Raw genomic sequence first — 20,512 nt, 5'->3', positions numbered from 1 at the left:
TGAAAGAATCTCTTTTGGTCACCTCACCTCATCTTCTATATTCATCTCTAAATGCCTTTTAGACTACCTAATATTCTTAATGATTGCCCTCACGTTCTCTTATGCCCAATGATTCAAAATGGAGTTATCGGTCTTACCTTATATAGCTGTTTTTTCCTTTGCAGCTTCTTTTTTTTATTAACCCACTGACGATTGTTTTTTCTACTTTTCTACTAATTTCAAATTTAGGTATGTACCTGTCGCATTATATATTAAACCTTTTTCAAACCTGTTCCACTGTTGACTATCTCCATATATAAAAGCTTATCCCAGTCTATCTTTCTTATATTTGGTCAAATGCTCAAAATTTACCCTATCAAAGTTAAGTTTAACAGTTTTTAGTCTTTGCATCTGTACTCTTTCAAAACACTGAGAACTGCATTATATGGCCACTTTACCATAGTGGTTCAATCACCTCTATACCCTCAATTCTATCCTTGGTATTACAAAATGCTAAATCTAGACAGATTCTTCCATTTTTTCCCTACAAGGGTTTTTTGGGAGTCTTTCCTTGTCGTCTTATAGAGGCTGGGGTGCTGTCAAGAGCCAGGGCCTGTTAAAGCCCATTGTGGTGGTACTTGTGTGATTTTGGGCTATACAAAAGTAAATTGTATTGTATTGTATTTCCCCCGCATTGGTACTTTAACATACTGTGTTAAAAAACAGTCAACTGTTTAATTCTACAACCTCCTGGGACCTCATGCATAACGCCGTGCGTAGAATCCACACTAAACCTTGGCGTGTGGACAAAAGTCAAAATGTGTGTATGCACAAAAAAATTCAGATGCAGAAAACTGTACTTAAGCCAACCACGCACTTCTGCTACATAAATCCCGGTCTGCATGAAATGTAACGGTTGTGCACACGCCTGTTGCTCCTCCCAAACTCCTCCCAGAATTATGCCTCTTTGAATATGCAAATCAATGTGAATATTCCCGTAAGTTCAGTGTTCTGTGAAAAGACAATGGCAAAAGCACAGGAGGAAAAAAAGAAAAATATTACCGAATACCAAGTGGAGGCAAGGAAAAACGTACTGTTTGTTTGTTTAAGCAGTTGTGTAAATAACACAAGGAAGTTGATTGAAAGTTCAAATACAGAAAGTCACACAGTGCCTGAAATAAAAAGTGGTCAGCTATCAAAGTCGCCGTGAAAAGGTGAGTCATAGCCCACTGTTTGAGTGTCATATAGAAGCTTATTAGGGTACAGAGAAAAGGAAAAAAAATAGGGACACAGTGGGGAAAAAAAAGCTTGAAATGTCAACTTTAGTCTTGAAATTTCTACTATAATCACGTAGATTATTTTGTCATTAAAGTAGAATGTCATAAACTTAATTTTATCTTTTAATTTAATGGTTTTTCAAATCCCATCGTAAATAAAGTAGCACATTAAATGCTTCGTATTCTATGTGCTCTATGTGTGTGTATCTCTACTTGTTTCTTAAACGGGCTTGCTGTTACACCTGCAGGGCACAATACATTATATTCATGATATTACACCTCTCTGAACAATTTAAATGCTATGATATATACTTGTTATAATTTTCATGATGATATGATTAAAGCATTATTAAACATGGCGCCACAGTGGAGTAATGGTAGCGACGAGCTGGTGTCCCGTCCAGAGAGTGTTCCTGTCTCCTGCAAGATGCTTTCTGCGCGACCCTTGATGAAATAATTTACTACAGCAGTACTGTCTGTTTCAAACGTACTAACCCCCAATTCCTGTCCTTCCTTTTCTTTCTCCAAGTAATCAATCGCCACACAATCAGCTCTTTAATAAATGTCAAGCCATCTGTAAGCTTAGAACGCAGATTCTTCAAAACTTTTAAGGAACATTGAAATATCTTTGTAGTACTTGTTTAATTATTCCATCCATCTATCCATCCAGGGTGGCAACAGTCCCAGCAAGCATACTTGGAGAGGCAGGAACAATCTCTCAACTGGGGGTGCCAGTTCATTGCTACCGCTGTCCACATGTTTAATAACAGTATACGTTATTTAAATGAGGTTAAAAATATAATATATGTACTTTACTGCATTTCATCTGAAAAAATGATATCAAGAACTCCAAGAAGATAGCACCTGGAAATCTAATTCGACTTAGAAGCCAGTCGTCTGTAAATACGCTCTCTCTTCTATTGAATTGAATTGAATTCCTTTATTGTTACTGTGTGGTGCAATGAGATTCAATATGCAAATCCTCCATAAACTTGTTTTCATATACAATGGCAAAATAACAACAATAAAAACAATAATAATTAAAAAACAATGAAAAATATACAACATGAAAGCATAAGTGGCTCAGGTTGTGCAATATTACAGCTGTAATGCAAGTTTACAGTGAGGTATTTGTACTTATAAGTACAAACAGTTCTATAGGGAGCACTTGATGGACTGTTTGAGTGCGTTTATATCTCTTGGGTTGAAACTTTCTGAACCGTGAGGTTTGTGCAGGAAAGCCTCTGAAGTGTTTGGCGAACGGGAGAAGTTCAAATAAACTGCACATGGCTGGGGCAGTGTGTGTTAGATGCTGTACCCCAAGAATTCTTTCCGCTTTTGAAATAACCCTGTACACAGTGTACATGTTCAATGTGGCACAGTGTTGATGGGGCTTGGATTGGAACTTGCCACCTATGCAAATCAAGACTGCCAAGAGGAATATACATTATCCCCTTTAATCAATGGGTCTGGGGGGGACAAGTGAAGGGAAAAGAAAGACTATCAGGTGTTGTGCACAAGTAAATATATTAGTGGAAGAAGAATTGGGCAGAGAATCTGAAAGAAGACAGTAATGAAAAAGATAGGTTTAGAGTTCAAATTTTGTTGCCCGGTGAAGCATCTGTGAGTGGAGTTGTTGCTTTACCAGGGCCTAAAAAAGGAAGAAACAGGAGTAAGTGGCGTGCTGGAGTTTAAGAAAGGCCTAAAGTGGTGGCTTGTTTTGGTCAGCTAAAAGACTCTTACCGCAGCCAAAACATTGGGGGAGACTACATAAATCACAGTGTTTTATCTTTTTACCTGATCTTTTCATACACTATTCTTTTACTTCTCTCAAGCATTGAACTTTGGATTTAGTGGATAGTCATGTCTATCTGCAGAACACAGTGCATTGAAGCTATTAAGTTAGAATGGGAATAGACTGCTCATAATGACTCAGTGAGGAAAAAGTGAAAAGAAGGTGACATACCTCACCACTATGAACAACTTTAGTGTTTTTGCATTATGTAAAATAATTGATAGACTCATAATAAACTTGCAGCAATCAAGTTGTGAAAAAACTTCTGTTATTGTATTCTGATGTTTTATTTTCAGAAATACATAACCACGAAATGCTTAATTTAGAAAGTCATAACATAAACCATGTGAGCTTTTGTTAGAGCTTAGAATACATGCAGTGACAAATTCTGTACATTAGTAATTATCACTGAAAATTATTGCATATTTCATTTTATGATTAAGAAATTTAGACAATAATAAAAAATAACCTTTAAAACAATACAAGCTTTTTTTTTAATGGCCAATTTTGTGTTTAAAAATACAGTACAGCGCATATGCTTTTGCTATTAAATTTAAGTTTAAAAACCAGCACTTTCGTCAAGAATTAAGGGAAAAAAAATATAAGTTGGTAAATACCAATAGCCAGTGTAGTGGGGTTGTCGCATACTCTCATGATATACTGACGGGGACTTGGAAGAATAAAGGTTTAGAACCCCTGGAATAAAGGCTACAGTTTTGACTTGCTAAGTGAGAGGCTGCAAAGTTTGAACGGGTTACTTTTTCCATGTTCTAGGACTGGCCATTATCTAGCTGTTCAGCCATTGGTGCAGTATTCCCATTTTTTGTTTGTTTTCTTTTGTATTTGTAAAAGGGTAGGCTAAGAGTATTCAGAATTGAAAATGAAACCAGAAAATTAAAGTCTGTCATGCAAACATGTATATATTTTGTGATCTTGTGCTTTTATACTTGTTTACACTGTTTTCTTTCTTTTTTTACCTGCTTTTTGTAAAAAAAATATGTAATTAATGTCTTGACATTTTTTCACAGAAGCGAAAACTTGATGCTGTATATTACTATATGCGGAGCCTAGCAGCTAGTAACCCAATCTTAACAGCCAAGGAAAGCTTGATGAGCCTCTTTGAAGAGACCAAGCGCAAGGTGAGCTGAAACAGTACCTACACCATGAATGTGGAAAAAGTTTGCCCTTATTAATCATTGTCTTCAAGGTTTAAAAGCATATAATGAAAATCTATTTATGGCTGAGTTCTACTCCTTGTCTGAGATGCCAATTGAGAAGTCCCTTCACACCATTCTCTAGGATTTTTGAGAAGTAGATTCTTTGATAAGTTTTTTTGTTTTGTTGATATACTGTCTGAGTTTTCATTGTGAGATGAAGAAAGTTAGGAAGGTTTCTTTTAACAAAATGTCTGATTTGCATATATGAAAAAAGTCTATCTGGGAGAATTTTTTGGATTCTTTGGCTTCTTTATTGTCAACAACATTTCTTGGAGCCAGCTTAGTTGTCAATTTTTTTTTCATAGAAGTCAACTGGGTAGTCATCTTGGCCTGCAGCTTTCACAGTCTGGAGTGGGTTGGTGGCATTCTGTATTTCTGAAACTGTCAGTAGTTTTTCAAGCTCTTCTACACTCAGAATATCAAGCTGTGGTATTTGTAATCTATCAAAAAACTCCTTAGCTTGTGTCTTATCATCTTTATACTGAGAGGAGTATAAGAACATATAAATACGCCTTATATATTGCATGGCAGTTATGCTCTCTTTTTATCACCAGGTAATTTTGATTATTAAATTATGAACTTCCTGTTTGTGGGTCTGTAGTACTAGATTCTTACTAGCCCATTCTCCATGTTCATAATAATACTGTTGTTATTTAAAAATAAATTGTTCTATTTCTCTTCTTGTCAGGAGATTAAATTATGATTGCAAAGTCAGTCTTTTCTTATAGAGAGCCTCATTAGGAGATCTGGTATATTCAAGATCTATTCTGGAAATCTCTAAGCAGTTCTGACACCTTCATTGTCTTTAGTTTAGTTTTGTGAGAAAAATAAGAAATTATTTGTCCTATTAAAACAGCCTTCATTGTTTTCCAGAGTCTCGCTGTGGAAACCTTTGAAAATGCATTGGTCTTGAAAAATAAATAATTTGACTGGAGATGAATAAGATGGAATTTGCGAGTTCAATATATAGGGAAAAGGGTTATGAGCTCTAGAGTAAGAGAAACAAGAGACGGCAATAGAGTCATACTTACAAGATGTGACAATAGGCATGACACTATTATCGATGGAAAAAAAATTCTTGAGTAAATATAACGTACAGTCAAAAAGAAGGTATATTCTCTTGAATTTGGATCTAGAAGTCTTCATGGATCTGCTAGATTGTGGTCAGCAATACATTGTGAAATTATCTTTGCAGTTTTAGATGTTGCTGTTGTTGAGGACCTATCCAAGTCTGGATTTAAAAAGTAATTAAAATCTCCAGCCTTTATAATTTTATGAGTACTTATATTAGGAATCAATTCAAATGCATTTTGTATAAATACTTTGTTGCCAACATTGGGTGTGTATACTGTATATTTACCAGGATTACTTCAGAGTTGAATAAATTCTCCACAATCAGGATCAGATACTACATCTGTTGCAACAAGTGGGATTGATTTATGGATTAAAATTCCCACAATTCTAATTGTCTTATTGTAGCCAATCCAATCTCTTTTTAGTCAAATCTGGTCTTCAATTGAAAGTGAGTTTCCTGTAAAAACGCTATCTTGGCCTTTAAGCTGGTGAGATGAGAGGAGACTTTTTCTCTAAGTAGTGATTGGGACCTTTGACATTCCATCTTTTAAAGTTCAGTGATTATTCAGAGATATACGGTTTCTGTGTATTAGGGGGCTTTGCAATTCCATCTTTAAAAGTTTAATGATTGATCATAGATATATTGTTTCTGAGCATTAGGGGGTCATTTTGCTATTTTAGATAAAAACAATATTCTTTAACAGTAATTTCAAATATTTGTTGCCAGCAGATGCAGTTAAAGGACTATCACCTGAATTTACACTTAGCACAATAGGGGTGCAAAGAAATACAGAAATAATATCCTGCTCTTTTTCCTTTCTCTTGCCTTCCTTTCTCCTATCCTAACCCCACCTTATCTAGCCTCCCCAAGTGAGGCTAAGACCAAACATCACAAAGTCCCGGTTCTCTGACATGCCAAGAGAAAGAGCATGTCTGAAAACACAAAAGAACCTCCTTGGTCATGGTAAAATAAAGAATAAACTGAGATATCAACAATGGTGTACACACAAGTCTAACCGATCCAGAGGTAAGATATTGAGCAGTCTTCGTAATACAGAACAAGATGAATAAAATATCTGAGATTAAAATATTACAGTAGTATTTTTGTACTATATATATTATAATACATTAAAAGTCAAAGCCTTAAAATGTTACTAAGATAAAAACATTGCTAACACATTCTGATGAAGAAAAATAATAAAAATAAGGGGAAAAGGCTAAAAAAAATAAACAGCAATAGTTAGGATTGGGACAGATTTCTTATATTAAAGCTAGTACAAGTTGCAAATACTTAACAAAGCTATTGCACGTAACTGGAATTCTTCCTTGCAAGTAACAGTGGAATTAACAAAGCATACAAAAAAACTTGTAATCCTGGCCCACCTTAAATCCCTTTGCTCCTCTCTGTCAGTGTCTTTTGTCTTGTAAATGTGTCAATCAACGCAAACAGCAAGCAGCCTGGTATCCCATTCCCCGGTCCACCGCTACAGTTCAATTCTCAAAGAAAGTTCTCATTGTTTAGTGTTTGTTGGATTGAAGTACTTTGACCTATATAGGGTAAATAATACATCATCATTTGGAATACATACATTTCATGTGTGTTCAGTGTCTACAACAATCTATGTAAACACATCGTTAAAACAGAAATGTTTTTCATGTTTTAGTTATAAATAACAAAATGTAGACGTAAACTGTATAATGTGTGAAGGCTGAAGTCCAAATATCAAATAAACACTTTCACAAAAGGTACAAGGATAACATGACCGCTTCCGTGGTGCCTCTGAGTAGCCGTGAGTTAAGTTAATTCTTGGTATCGAGAACCAATCGGATCGCTTTTTGCTAACAAGAATTGAAAGCTCGGGCCAATTGCAGCCAGCATCGGCTACCAAGAATTGACCACTCACAACCCATTTCAGCTACGAAAAATTTGCCAGTAACGGGGTTGGTTGGTCGGCTACCAAGAATTGGAGAATCACTACTCGTGTCGGCTACCAAAAATCTGAAAGGGCGGGCTAGCCTCTTTTCAATTAATGTAAGGTTTAAGTTGGGCTGGGATTACAAGTTTTTTTGTAGACTTCGGTAATTCTAGTGTTAAACAATATACTATTCAGCTCCTGTGTCAGAATACTTGTTTCTTGTTTTAAAGATTCTTTGACTTGATCTTTCCTTTTCCACTTCGCCTGGAGTGGTATAGACAAAGATTTGATCATTAATTGTTACTTGTCAATTTAGCCGGAAATAGAAAACTGTAACTCTTTGTTGGTACTGTTTCATGCTGTAGAATGCTGTCTATAGTGCAGCAGTGGCAGAACAGGTATCTGGGAATATATGGATTTGGCTGTTTTTAAATAAGATCTCCTACTTCTGTTTGAGATGGAATATGAAGTTTTATTTATCCTGTAGTATGTTGCATCTTACTATTAAGCTTCTAGGCTTCGAGGGATTTCATCCATGCAGGCAGTAAGCAGTAAAAAATCTCAGGTGTCTGCTTGAAAGTTCTCTCATAATATTTTACAAAAGAATACAGTACACCTTAGGGCTGTGCGATATGACCAAAATCTTATATCCCGATATTTCATTTCATATCCCGATATCACAATATAGTACATTTTCTTTGTATTCAGTGAATAGTTTATATAATCACCACTCCTTTTTTTCATTTAAATTAAAAAAATCAAAAATGAGAAGTACTCAACTTGTAATTATTTCTGTTCTTTTATTTAGAACATTTGAGCAAATGTTTGACTTAGAATGTAAACATAAAAAGTTAATGTATCAAATATAAAACACTTTTCAAAAACAAATTACTAAAGGCCCAATATAAAATACTGCTATATAAAATGCCTGACATAAACAAAATGTGAACTGTAGCAGCAATAACTCTCACAACATATATTAAATATAAAAGGATCAAAGCACTAACAACTAAACTATATAAGGACAATAAACCCTTTAACCAAAATAAATACAAGTCTAACATTAACTGTCAAAACCAAATGTAAACATTGTACTTCAAACTGTAGCAGCAATAAGGCTTACGACAAAAATATATTAAATATATAATATTAAATATAATATTTTAGGCTACATTCTAGTAAAATGTTAATTTGCACATCGTAGTGTGGCAAATCTCCGTTAACGAGTTACAGCTGATCGCCCCGTGTGTGGGACTGGACGGCGCTAACGTGTTGATGCCGTCCAGCCCCAAGCACGGGGCGATCCGCGGTAACTCGTTAACGGAGATATGCCGTGTTAATAATGCAGTTGTGGCGTAAACGTAATTTTAACAAGATTAACGCTGACAGCAAACGCTGCAGGGAAAATTATGCCTTAAGCAAATTGTTTTGGTAGCAATTAATCTTCTAAGCTTTTAACATGCTTGTTTAAATAGTACCTTTACAACTGTAATATCCTACGTGGCCTGCCTCTCAGTTGTAAACTCTCTGCATGCTCGCTCACGTGCTTTTATGGAGGTGGTAGAAGAGGTTTGTCGTGTTGGAGTCTGTGGTAGCGATCGGTTTGTAGCATAATTTGCACAGTACCGTTTTCTGGTCCGTGTCAGACTCTTCAAATCCAAACCATCTCCATACTACAGAGGTAGCCCCTCGTTTAGGAACAAGGTCCTTCTGTGTGGAGCTACCTGGTGTTGCCTCGTCTTCATCAGCCATGCTAGTGTGTCTGCATCCACGTGGTGGCCATCAAAACAATGAAAAAAATATTGCCGTAAACAGTTTATTTTGCGACACCACGAAACAAACGATAGCGTAATGTGCAGCGATAGACGTTTTTATATTGTCATCCGATATATATCGTTATATCGAACAGCCCTAGTACACCTCCAAAATTCACGGTGGTTACGTTCCTAGAATTTTGGGTGTGGTTAAAAAAATGCCTATTTTCAAAGTTTAAACCTTAAATATGCCCCCAAAACACTTTAATTTGATTTCAAATCTCTGCTTAATACATAACCTAAAAGTAAAGAATGTAAAGGTAATCCTGTATACTGTACTGCTAAGTCTCCCGCAGTCCTAGAATGTAAAATACAGATGTTACCTCTATATGTACTGTAATTCATGCAAGCGCTTTTTCATTGCCAGAAGCGTCAGACGGTGCAGCTTCGTTTCGGCGGCACGGAGAAATGAATAACGCTGTAGGGACGTACCCAGAATTGACCTGACCAGCGCACACTCACAAACAGAGACAAAAACAAAGCAAACCGGTAATCGAACAGCAAATAAAGAATGTAATGAAAACAAATGAAATAAGAAAACAATGTTACCACCCCTGTTCCCCTTACTGAGATTACACATTAAATACAACAAAGCACAATCAAAACACACATAGTAAATCATGAAAAAGTTCATGAAAAACGGCAAGTATGAAATGCAGTGATGAAAATAGATAGTCCAGAGATCTGCACATTGAATGGGAATGTACCGATAGTCCTATCAGTAAATGTAAAGATTGTCCTACTGGTAGTTCCTGAAATGGTGAAGATAGGTGGATGGGTTCAGGAGCGCTCCTTTCTTTGCAGGATGGCCATGAATCCACTTACGGTCCCCATGTACACAGACAATCCAGACGGGCAAAATGATCCAGGACAAAATGAATAAGTACAGGTAACCCAACAGAAGGCAGACAGACAGGAACTTTTTTTTTTGGTTTTGGTCACAGGCCCCCTTTTTTAAAAGCCACGCTGACACCCTTTGACCTCAACAGCCCCAGCACCCTCAGCAGAAGACCAATCGGATCCACTGCAGGGACTGCTGGGAGTTGCAGTTTCAAATTCTATTGGCTACTTTCACCATCCCAAGCCACATTTCTCTCTACAGTACAGTATTGCCACGAAAAAAGTCACAAAAATTGCGGAGGATATTTGTGGTTTCCGCTAACAATTAGTTAGGTTCTAAGGAAAAATCCGCGAATGACTGAGGCCGCGAACTCTGAATCGTGACTTTGCGGGGATCTACTGTACTGCAACAGATTTCACTGATTTCGGACTTTGTTTTTGTTCAAGCAGTCTTTGGATTCTGATGTTTTTCCTTCTGTGTCTTATCTTCAGTGTAGGATTTTTAATTGATTAATGATCAGTAAGACGGCCATCCAAGAGGACTCCATAATAATGTGGGATTTGAAAAAGAAATTTTAACTTGGTTAATTAATGATCGGTTTTTGCCTTTGGCAATGCCGTTAATTAATCAAATAATCTGACAAGGTTCCAACTTTATTTACCTTAACTTTATTTGTTATAGGAGGCAAGTCTCTGGCCTTCAGACTTGTATCAAGGTAACTGAAGCACACTTGTCTTAAGAAACCAAATTATATAATTTATTAAACAGAAGGAATACAAAAATGTCCATCCATCCATCCATCCATCCATCCTCTTCCGCTTATCCGAGGTCGGGTCGCGGGGGTAGCAGCTTAAGCAGAGAAGCCCAGACTTCCCTCTCCCCGGCCACTTCTTCCAGCTCTTCGGGAGAATCCCAAGGCGTTCCCAGGCCAGCCGGGAGACATAGTCCCTCCAGCGTGTCCTGGGTCTTCCCCGGGGCCTCCTCCCGGTTGGACGTGCCCGGAACACCTCACCAGGGAGGCGTCCAGGAGGCATCCTGATCAGATGCCCGAGCCACCTCATCTGACTCCTCTCGATGCGGAGGAGCAGCGGCTCTACTGTGAGCCCCTCCCGGATGACTGAGCTCCTCACCCTATCTTTAAGGGAAAGCCCAGACACCCTGCGAAGGAAACTCATTTCAGCCGCTTGTATTCACGATCTCGCTCTTTCGGTCACTACCCATAGCTAATGACCATAGGTGAGGGTAGGAACGTAGATCAACTGGTAAATTGAGAGCTTTGCCTTACGGCTCAGCTCTTTTTTCACCACGACAGACCGATGCAGAGCCCACATCACTGCGGATGCCGCACCGATCCGCCTGTCAATCTCACGATCCATTCTTCCCTCACTCGTGAACAAGACCCCGAGATACTTAAACTCCTCCACTTGGGGCAGGATCTCCCCAACCCTGAGAGGGCACTCCACCCTTTTCGCTGAGGACCATGGTCTCGGATTTGGAGGTGCTGATTCTCATCCCAGCCGCTTCACACTCAGCTGCGAACCGATCCAGAGAGAGCTGAAGATCACGGCCTGATGAAGCAAACAGGACAACATCATCTGCAAAAGCAGTGACCCAATCCTGAGTCCACCAAACCGACCCCTTCAACACCCTGGCTGCCTAGAAATTCTGTCCATAAAAGTTATGAACAGAATCGGTGACAAAGGGCAGCCCTGGCAGAGTCCAACTCTCACTGGAAACGGGCTCGACTTACTGCCTGCAATGCGGACCAAGCTCTGACACCGTTGTACAGGGACCGAACAGCTCTTATCAGGGGTCCGTACCCCATACTCCCGAGCACCCCACAGGATTCCCCGAGGGACACGGTCGAATGCCTTTTCCAAGTCCACAAAACACATGTAGACTGGTTGGGCAAACTCCCATGCACCCTCCAGGACCTGCTAAGGGTGAAGAGCTGGTCCACTGTTCGCACCAGGACGAAAACCACACTGTTCCTCCTGAATCCGAGGTTCACTATCCGACGGACCCTCCTCTCCAGAACCCCGAATAGACTTTTCCAGGGAGGCTGAGGAGTGTGATCCCTCTATAGTTGGAACACACCCTCCGTCCCCTTTTAAAGAGGGGACCACCACCCCGGTCTGCCAATCCAGAGGCACTGTCCCGATGTCCATGCGATGTTGCAGAGACGTGTCAACCAAGACAGTCCTACAACATCCAGAGCCTTAAGGAACTCCGGCATATCTCATCCACCCCGGGCCCTGCCACCAAGGAGTTTTTGACCACCTCGGTGACTTCAGTCCCAGAGATGGGAGAGCCCACCTCAGAGTCCCCAGGCTCTGCTTCCTCATTGGAAGGCATGTTAGTGGGATTGAGGAGGTCTTGAAGTACTCCTCCCCACCCACAACCCCGAAGTCGAGGTCAGCAGCGCACCATCCCCACCATATACGGTGTTGACACTGCACTGCTTCCCTCCTGAGACGCCGGACGGTGGACCAGAATCTCCTCGCCGCGTCCAAAGTCGCTCTCCATGGCCTCTCCAAACTCCTCCCATGCCCGAAGTTTTGCCTCAGCAACAACGAAGCCGATTCCGCTTGGCCTGCCGGTACCTATCAGCTGCCTCCAGAGACCCACAGGACAAAAAGTCCTATAGGACTCCTTCTTCAGCTTGACGGCATCCCTCACCGGTGTCCACCAACGGGTTTGGGGATTGCCGCCACGAGAGGCACACCGACCACCTTGCGCCACAGCTCGGTCAGCCGCCTCAACAATAGAGGCACGGAACATGGCCCATTCGACTCAATGTCCCCACCTCCCTCGGGACGTGGTTGAAGTTCTGCCGAGGTGGGAGTTGAAGCTACTTCTGACAGGGGACTCTGCCAGCCGCTCCCAGCAGACCCTCACAACACGCTTGGGCCTACCAGGTCTGACCGGCATCTTCCCCACCATCGGCCAACTCACCACCAGGTGGTGATCAGTTGACAGCTCCGCCCCTCTCTTCACCCGAAGTGTCCAAGACATATGGCCGCAAGTCCACGACACACCACAAAGTCGATCATCGACCTGAGGCCTAGGGTGTCCTGGTGCCAAGTGCACATATGAACACCCTTATGCTTGAACATGGTGTTCGTTATGGACAATCCGTGGAGCACAGAAGTCCAATAACAAAACACCGCCGGGTTCAGATCGGGGCCATTCCTCCCAATCATGCCCTTCCAGGTCTCACTGTCATTGCCCACGTGAGCATTGAAGTCTCCCAGCAAAACGAGGGAATCCTCAGAAGGTATGCCTTCTAGCACCCCCTCCAGAGACTCCAAAAAGGGTGGATACTCCAAACTGCTGTTTGGTGCATACGCACAAACAATCAGGACCCTTCCCCACCCGGCGGAGGAGGCCACCCTCTCGCCCACCGGGTAAACCCCAATGCACAGGCTCCAAGTCGGGGGGCAATAAGTATGCCCACACCTGCTCGGCGCCTCTCACCGGGGGCAACTCCAGAGTGGTAGAGAGTCCAGCCCCTCAATCAATCTCAAGGAGATTGGTTCCAGAGTCCAAGCTGTGCGTCGAGGTGAGTCTGACTATATCTAGCCGGAACCTCTCACCTCGCGACTAGCTCAGGCTCCTTCCCCTTCAGAGAGGTGACATTCCACGTCCCAAGAGCCAGTTTCTGTAGCCGAGGATCAGACCGCCAAGGTCCCCGCCTCTGGCCACCACCCAACTCACACTGCACCCGACCTCCTTGGCCCCTCCCATAGGTGGTGAGCCCATGGGAAGGAGGACCCACGCTACCTCTTCGGGCTGTGCCCGGCCGAGCCCCATGGGTGCAGGCCCGGCCACCAGGCTCTTGCCATCGAACCCCACCCCAAGGCCTGGCTCCAGAGGGGGCCCGTGACCCGCCCGGCAAGGGAAAACGTCGTCCACAGTTTTTATTCTATATTGGAGGTGTTGAACCGTTCTTTGTCTCATCCCTCACCTAGGACCAGTTTGCCTTGGATGGCCCTATAAGAGGCATAAAGCCCCAGACAACATAGCTCCTAGGATCATTGGGACACGCAAACCCCTCCACCACAATAAGGTGACAGCTCAAGGAGGGGGAATACAGAAATGTAATAGCTGCATATATATATGACATATAAGACTAAATGCACACAAACTAGGCCGGGGTCCTCATCTCTGGTCCTGGAGGGACGAACTGGCCACAGGTATTCATTCTAACCCTTTTCTTAATTAGTAACATGTTTTTGCTACTAATTAACTTGTTTTGAATTCATTTAGATTAACTCATTTCTTAAGATTTCTTCCCCTGAATTTCTTCATCATTCCTCTGAACTGCTTCATTTCTTTCCTTAAATGGCACCCAAATAGTAATAAAATGGGAAGTGAGCGAGGCAATAGAAGACCAACTAAGTTAGTGTTTCAAACTCCAACCAGTTGCTTAATCAGGTGTTGATTCTTGTTGTTAATTAACACTAGAATTACCAGAGCCTACGAAAAAACTCGTAGATCCGTCCCACCTTAAATCGCTTCTTAAAACCGTTCTCACCTCTCCGCCAGCGTCTTTTGTTAATCTAAATGTGCTGATAAAGAAAAGTTGCAAGTAGCCGGCTATTCCATCCCCCCACCGACTTAGAACGTGCACAAACTTCTCCCAGCTTATGCCTTGATTGATAATCTGGGAGTTAAGTGGAGTTTTAGAGTGGAAATAATAGATCGTTATTTGGAATACATGCATTTCACGTGTGTTTTGTTTTTACAGTAATCCGTGTAAACACATTTTTAAAACAAACGTTTTTCATATTGTAGTAGTAAATGACAAAATGTAGGTATAAACTATATAATGTATGAAGCCTGAAGTCCAAATATCAAATTAACAGTTTCACAAAAGGTACAAATATAACAGAACAAGTATGCTTTTATTCAAAAATATAACTGCAGAAAAAAGTTGCCTTAGCATGCCACATTGACACATACTTATCACAACTGCCATGGTAGCGTAATGGTATCAGCTGCTGACTAGTAATCAAAAGGTCATGAGTTCGATCCCGCACAATTCTCTCTTGAGAAGTAAACTGCTCTTATTCTTACTATTTTAAAATAAAAACATACATTTGATGTCAGTGTGTAACAGCCAGAGCTTGCCAAACATTTGATTTCAGTGTGTAACAGCCAGAGCTTGCCAACGCTGCACCGTCCAGATCTAAACACTAGCGTGGTGTATGTGCCCAAAAAAAGTCTAACTGCATTCTCGTACCATTGCTCGCGTACTAAAATATCTGCAGGTGTTTATCATGACATTGCACATGTAATTTGTGAGCATGCCCTTGACAATCAAACAGAGGAAGCTCTGCAGTATACTTGTGACTTTATCCTGTAGGAAGATAAGTAATTTAATCCAGATAAGTAACATCCGATCTGGGTTTTATATAAGTAACATATAAATGCTTCTTATGTAAAGACCATCACAAAACATAATCACAAACATGAGTTTGCATGAAACGTTAGCGAACTCTGTAAGCCATGCTGTTTTTTTCAAGGACAGGTGATTGGCAGGATGACGCCGGACTTCGTCCTGTATCAAAATGGTGCCATCTTTCGCCTTTACACCTGGTGCAGCTGCGTTGTTTTTATATGTAAGTGGATGTTTCTTACGGGGAGGGCTTCTGTTCTCTTTCTTCGACCAGAGCTCACCTCTGTTATAGCGCGTCTTTATTTGAAAACGACCATGTCAGATCAGGGCGAGCGTGAACGCGACTGAGAGAATAAAACTGAATAAAAAAGAAACGCTAACCTTTACAAGTACCATACATTTACACTGTCTATTACAGACTCAAATCAAATGTATGTTTTTAAAGTGGAATAGTAACAATAAGAACAGCTCTCCACTCAAAACGTTTATTTTGGGAGACGTTAAGACTCGAACCCAGAAACTTCTGAATTGGAGTCAGCAGTTCTAACCAGTATACTACCCGAGAAGTCAGGACAACAAGCAACACTAACCTGATTTCTTTTTCTTCGGTTATAGTCTTGGGGGAAAAAAACACATTTGTTCTGTTATACTATATCTTTTGTGAAAGTGCTTATTTGATATTTGGACTTCAGTCTTCACACATTATACACTTCATGTCTACATTTTGTGGTTAGTACTAAAACATGGAAAAAGTTTTTCTTTTAGGTATGTGTTCAACATTTCTGTCATCCTACACTTACACAGATCTTTGTGGACATGGAACACACGTGAAATGCATTGTGAATTTCCCCTTGGGTTTAATAAAGTATCTATCTATCTCTGTCTATTAATCTATTTTTTAGCTTAGGTACCTGACTCACTGATAAACAAGGCTTCATTTGGGAGAGGTTTTTGTAGTTCCTCCGGCGGTGGTGGGGTGGGGTATAGCCGGCTGCTTGGGATTATCGACGCATTTACAAGACAAAAGACGCTGAATGGAGAGTTGTAAATGGATTTAAGGTGGGCCGGATTTACGTGTTTTCTCGTAAACTTTGGTAATTCTAGTGTTAATTCCATGGCTTGTTGCTGCTCTTAGTGTGCATAAGCATGTATTTCTGAAATCATTGATTTTCTCTTTTTTTAAGTGCACTGTTAAAATGTTTTGGGGACCTGAGCAGATTCACGAGACCTTCATGTTTCTTTATTTTCCGATATTGTTTGTCATGTTTTGGCTCATTTTGTATCTCATTATTGTTGGCTGCTAATTAAGGAAAAAGAAGCAATTAAGTGGTCTGAGTCTTCACGCGCAAGTCAATTAAAATTAAAAAAAAAAAAAAAGTTAATTAGCAGCGAAAACCAGTCACTAATTAAGAAAAGGTTTAGAATGGAAATCTACAGTCAGAGTTTTGGACCCCTGAACTAGACAACAAACTTGTATAGACTGGCTGTTTACTGGTATTTACTGGTCTACTTTACCTTGGCACAGATAAATAATTTTATGATACCAATTCTTTATGGATGATATGTGATGTTGTTTCTCCACAGGTTCCAATGGCATGCATAGGTGCAGTCTTTGAGTTGGCTGGATCTTTGTCAGTGCTGTGCTTCTGGTTCCTTTGCTTGCCTTCTGCTGTCTTTTGTCACCTCATAGGGAAAAGGCATTGTTCATTCTGCCTGAAGAGTTTAGATGTTGAAGTTCCCTTCATGGCCTGTCAGACTATTGGCACACAGCCTTGGTTTGACAGACTGTGTCTCAGCTTCAGGTTCACAAATAGAAGAGAGTTTCACCTTTTCAGCTCCTCATGGAGAGGGTGGCTCATAACTTCTTAGGTAGGGGTGGGCGGTATTACCAAAATTCTATATCACAGTATTTTTCTAAATTATCCCAGTTTCACGGTATTCAACGGTATTTTTTTCCCATGCATGAGTGGATGTTAACCACGTTTTCCACTGCAGTTACTGCAGTAGACTGGCTAAGAATAACCTATTCCACTGTCATGAGCATTGTACAAAAAATTTTTTTAATGTGCACACAAGTATTAATTCAGGTTTGCATGGCCCCATAAAGTGATAGTTTTCAAGGGGGTGGCACATAAGATGAGAAGGAATCACAATGCATGACAGATGCAGTCAAAATATAGAGCCTTTTTATTGAACAGATTTTACTAATAAATAATAACAATAAAAAAAATAATAGTATTATTACTAATAGTTGCACTATTACTTCAAGCCCAGGTGCATTACACAGTATTCACCAAATTAAAATAAAATAAAACAAGTGCAACTTGGTGACGACATCTTTACCAACTGAACCATCATTTAGGCAACGGCATTAATATGGACCTTGCTTCAAGCTAAGCTATATACAGTACAGGCCAAAAGTTTGGACACACCTCCTCATTCAATGTGTTTTCTTTATTTTCATGACCATTTACATTGGTAGATTCTCACTGAAGGCATCAAAACTATGAATGAACACATGTGGAGTTATGTACTTAACAAAAAAAGGTGAAATAACTGAAAACATGTTTTATATTCTAGTTTCTTCAAAATAGCCACCCTTTGCTCTGATTACTGCTTTGCACACTCTTGGCATTCTCTCGATGAGGTTCAACAGGTAGTCACCTGAAATTTTGACGCTTATGTTGAGATTAAAGTCAACATTTCCACTTTATTCTCGCAGTTTCTGTTGAGATTAAAGTCGACATTTTCACTTTATTCTCATCGTTTATTTTTATAATTAAAGTAGAATGTCGTAAACTAAACTTCATCCTAAAATCAATTTTTAATTTACTAGATATTCTCAAATCCCGTCATAAGTTAATGCAGCACATTACATGCTTTGTATTAAGTGTTCCCCGACCCAGTTGTTAATCACTATGCTTCTTAAACTGACTTCCTCCACACTAAGAGGAGGCACCGGCAGCGATCACTGCACAGCATACATTCACTTCATGATATTTCTGCTGTCTGAAAATTTAGAATGCTAAGATAAACACTTGAGATCATTTTCATGACAAAATACATTAAAGCAGGTATTATACATGCATGGTAGTGCTGCTCCCTCGCAGTAAGGGGTCCCCAGGTGTATGTTCAGTGTAGAGAATTTTATGGCAGGTGTGACGAGGTTCTAAAAAACTGGATGTATGAATGGGTATCGCAAAGGTTTAACTTAAATATTATGTAAATGTTGGGTTTGTGACCTGGTGGTCAGAGACACGAACACAGAATTCAATGAATGTTCTTCTGAACAGGCTTTCTTTTTTGTACGTGTGCTGTCTGTCTGAAGTACCAAAACCCCAGTTCCTATCCTTCCTTTTTCTTTCTCCACATAACCAATCACCACATGATAAACATCTTTGTGAAATTAAAATTAGTTATAAACTTAGCCCATGGAGTGTTCAGACCTTTAAAAATATCTTCGTTATACATGTTTAATTATGCCATCCATTCAGGGTTGCGCCCATCCCAGCAAGCATTGTGTACGAGGCAGGAGCAAATCCTTAACGAGTCGCCAGCACATCGCAGGGTGAATACGAGCAAAACATACACTAGCAGGGTCAATATAGCATAACAAAACCCCACATCCAACAGCAGTGCAACCTCCACGCCACCGTGCCCCCACATGATTAATACATGCTTTAATGCATTTCATCATGAAAATTATATCAAGTATTTATCAGCATTCTAAATGTTCAGAGAGCAGGAATATCATGAAGTGAATGTATTCTGTTTGGCGATCACTGCCTGTACCTCCTCAGTACAAGAGGAAGTCAATTTAAGAAGCACATACTGATTTAACATGGCTCGAGGAACACTTAACACAAAGCATTTAATGTGCTATATAACTTATGACAGGGTTTGAGAAAATCTAGTAAATTAAATGTTCATTTTACTATGAAGTTTAGTTTACGATGTTCTACTTTAATGACACATTACGAGAATAAAATCAACATGTCAACTTTAATCTTGACATAAACGGCAAGAATAAAGTAGAAATGTCGAGTTTATTCTTGTCATAAGCATTGAGGTTAAAGTGGAAATGTCGAGAATCAAGTCAACATGTCGTCACACTATTACACAGTACCCAGGTACATTACACTGTACTGAAAACAAATAAAACAAGTACAACTTGGCTTGCAGTATTATCCAGTAGTATAAAAACTGTATTTAGACATATGAACATAATGGTCCACATCTGACCTTTTAAAACCAAAGTATCTCGAGGCAACGGACGGGACTCCTTTTTTTCGGCAAAAGTTCTTCTGTGTCATCATGTTCAACTTTATTGTCAGCTGAAGCTTCAGTTTCGGAATGTTCTATGTCCATTTTCACCGCGCAATACTTACACTACCACTACCTGTTTAGCGGTGTAGCAGTGAAAAAGAGCTCCTGTGCAACACCTCTGTGATTAGCGGTGTAGCAGTGAAAAAGGTCCCCACTTGAACAGTTTACTGCTGCACCACATTCCGACCGTCGTTTATGCAATTTAAACCGGTGTTGCGGTATAAGAAAAATCCATATCATAACAAAAATAAAAACGTTTTTCGGTATGGACCAGTATACCACCCAGCACTATTCTTAGGTTTCAGAGACCAAGTTTCAGAAGATCATATTTCCCCAATCCTGGGAGAATCCTCAGGGAGTTCAGTGAGTGTCCAATGAATATCCCAGAAAGTTTCTTCAGGATGGTGCAGAGAGTTTTGAAGGAAAGTTAAACTTTCTTGTAATTGGTATAAAGTCACTACCAGCTATACATCAGTGTTTTCTAAAAGTTCCCCTGTCCGTCTTAGTTGTCATTCTTGAATTATAGGTCTTTGTCCGTGCTTTAGTTCATTTTGCACTTTCTTGCTTAAGAGGCCTGCAATGGGCCTCTGGAGAGATGTCAGTGCAACTGTGATTTACACCTTTCCTATCAGATATAGTCCAGGCAGATCTTGGTACATGCTAGAGTTCAGTCATTTTGTTTGGAATAGAAGTGGGGGCTTTATGCAACTGGATGTCTGTATCCCTGGTAAATATACTTTCTTAAGATGTCTGGTGTACCTCTAAAACCTACCAGAATGGGCAGTACCCACTTTGTCTTGCATCAGATACTACAAATGTATTATAAAGCAAATTACATTTGGATTTTAGAGCAGTTATTCTTTTAATGGCAG

The 20,512-nt window shown here is 40.2% G+C and overlaps 1 protein-coding gene across 2 annotated transcripts in view; it reads left to right on the top strand.

The window, feature by feature from the left end:
• Positions 1-20,512, top strand: part of smg6 (SMG6 nonsense mediated mRNA decay factor) — a 529,891-nt gene that overhangs the window by 70,550 nt on the left and 438,829 nt on the right. For both annotated transcript variants that reach the window (XM_039757209.1, XM_039757208.1), the window contains exon 7: positions 4,080-4,190. In XM_039757209.1, the coding sequence (XP_039613143.1) occupies positions 4,080-4,190 (111 nt within the window). The remainder of the gene's footprint in view (positions 1-4,079; positions 4,191-20,512) is intronic.

The sequence above is a fragment of the Polypterus senegalus genome, chromosome 6, assembly GCF_016835505.1.
Source record: "Polypterus senegalus isolate Bchr_013 chromosome 6, ASM1683550v1, whole genome shotgun sequence".
Taxonomy (NCBI): Eukaryota; Metazoa; Chordata; class Cladistia; order Polypteriformes; family Polypteridae; genus Polypterus; species Polypterus senegalus.
This window is presented reverse-complemented; position numbering and strand designations above follow the sequence as displayed.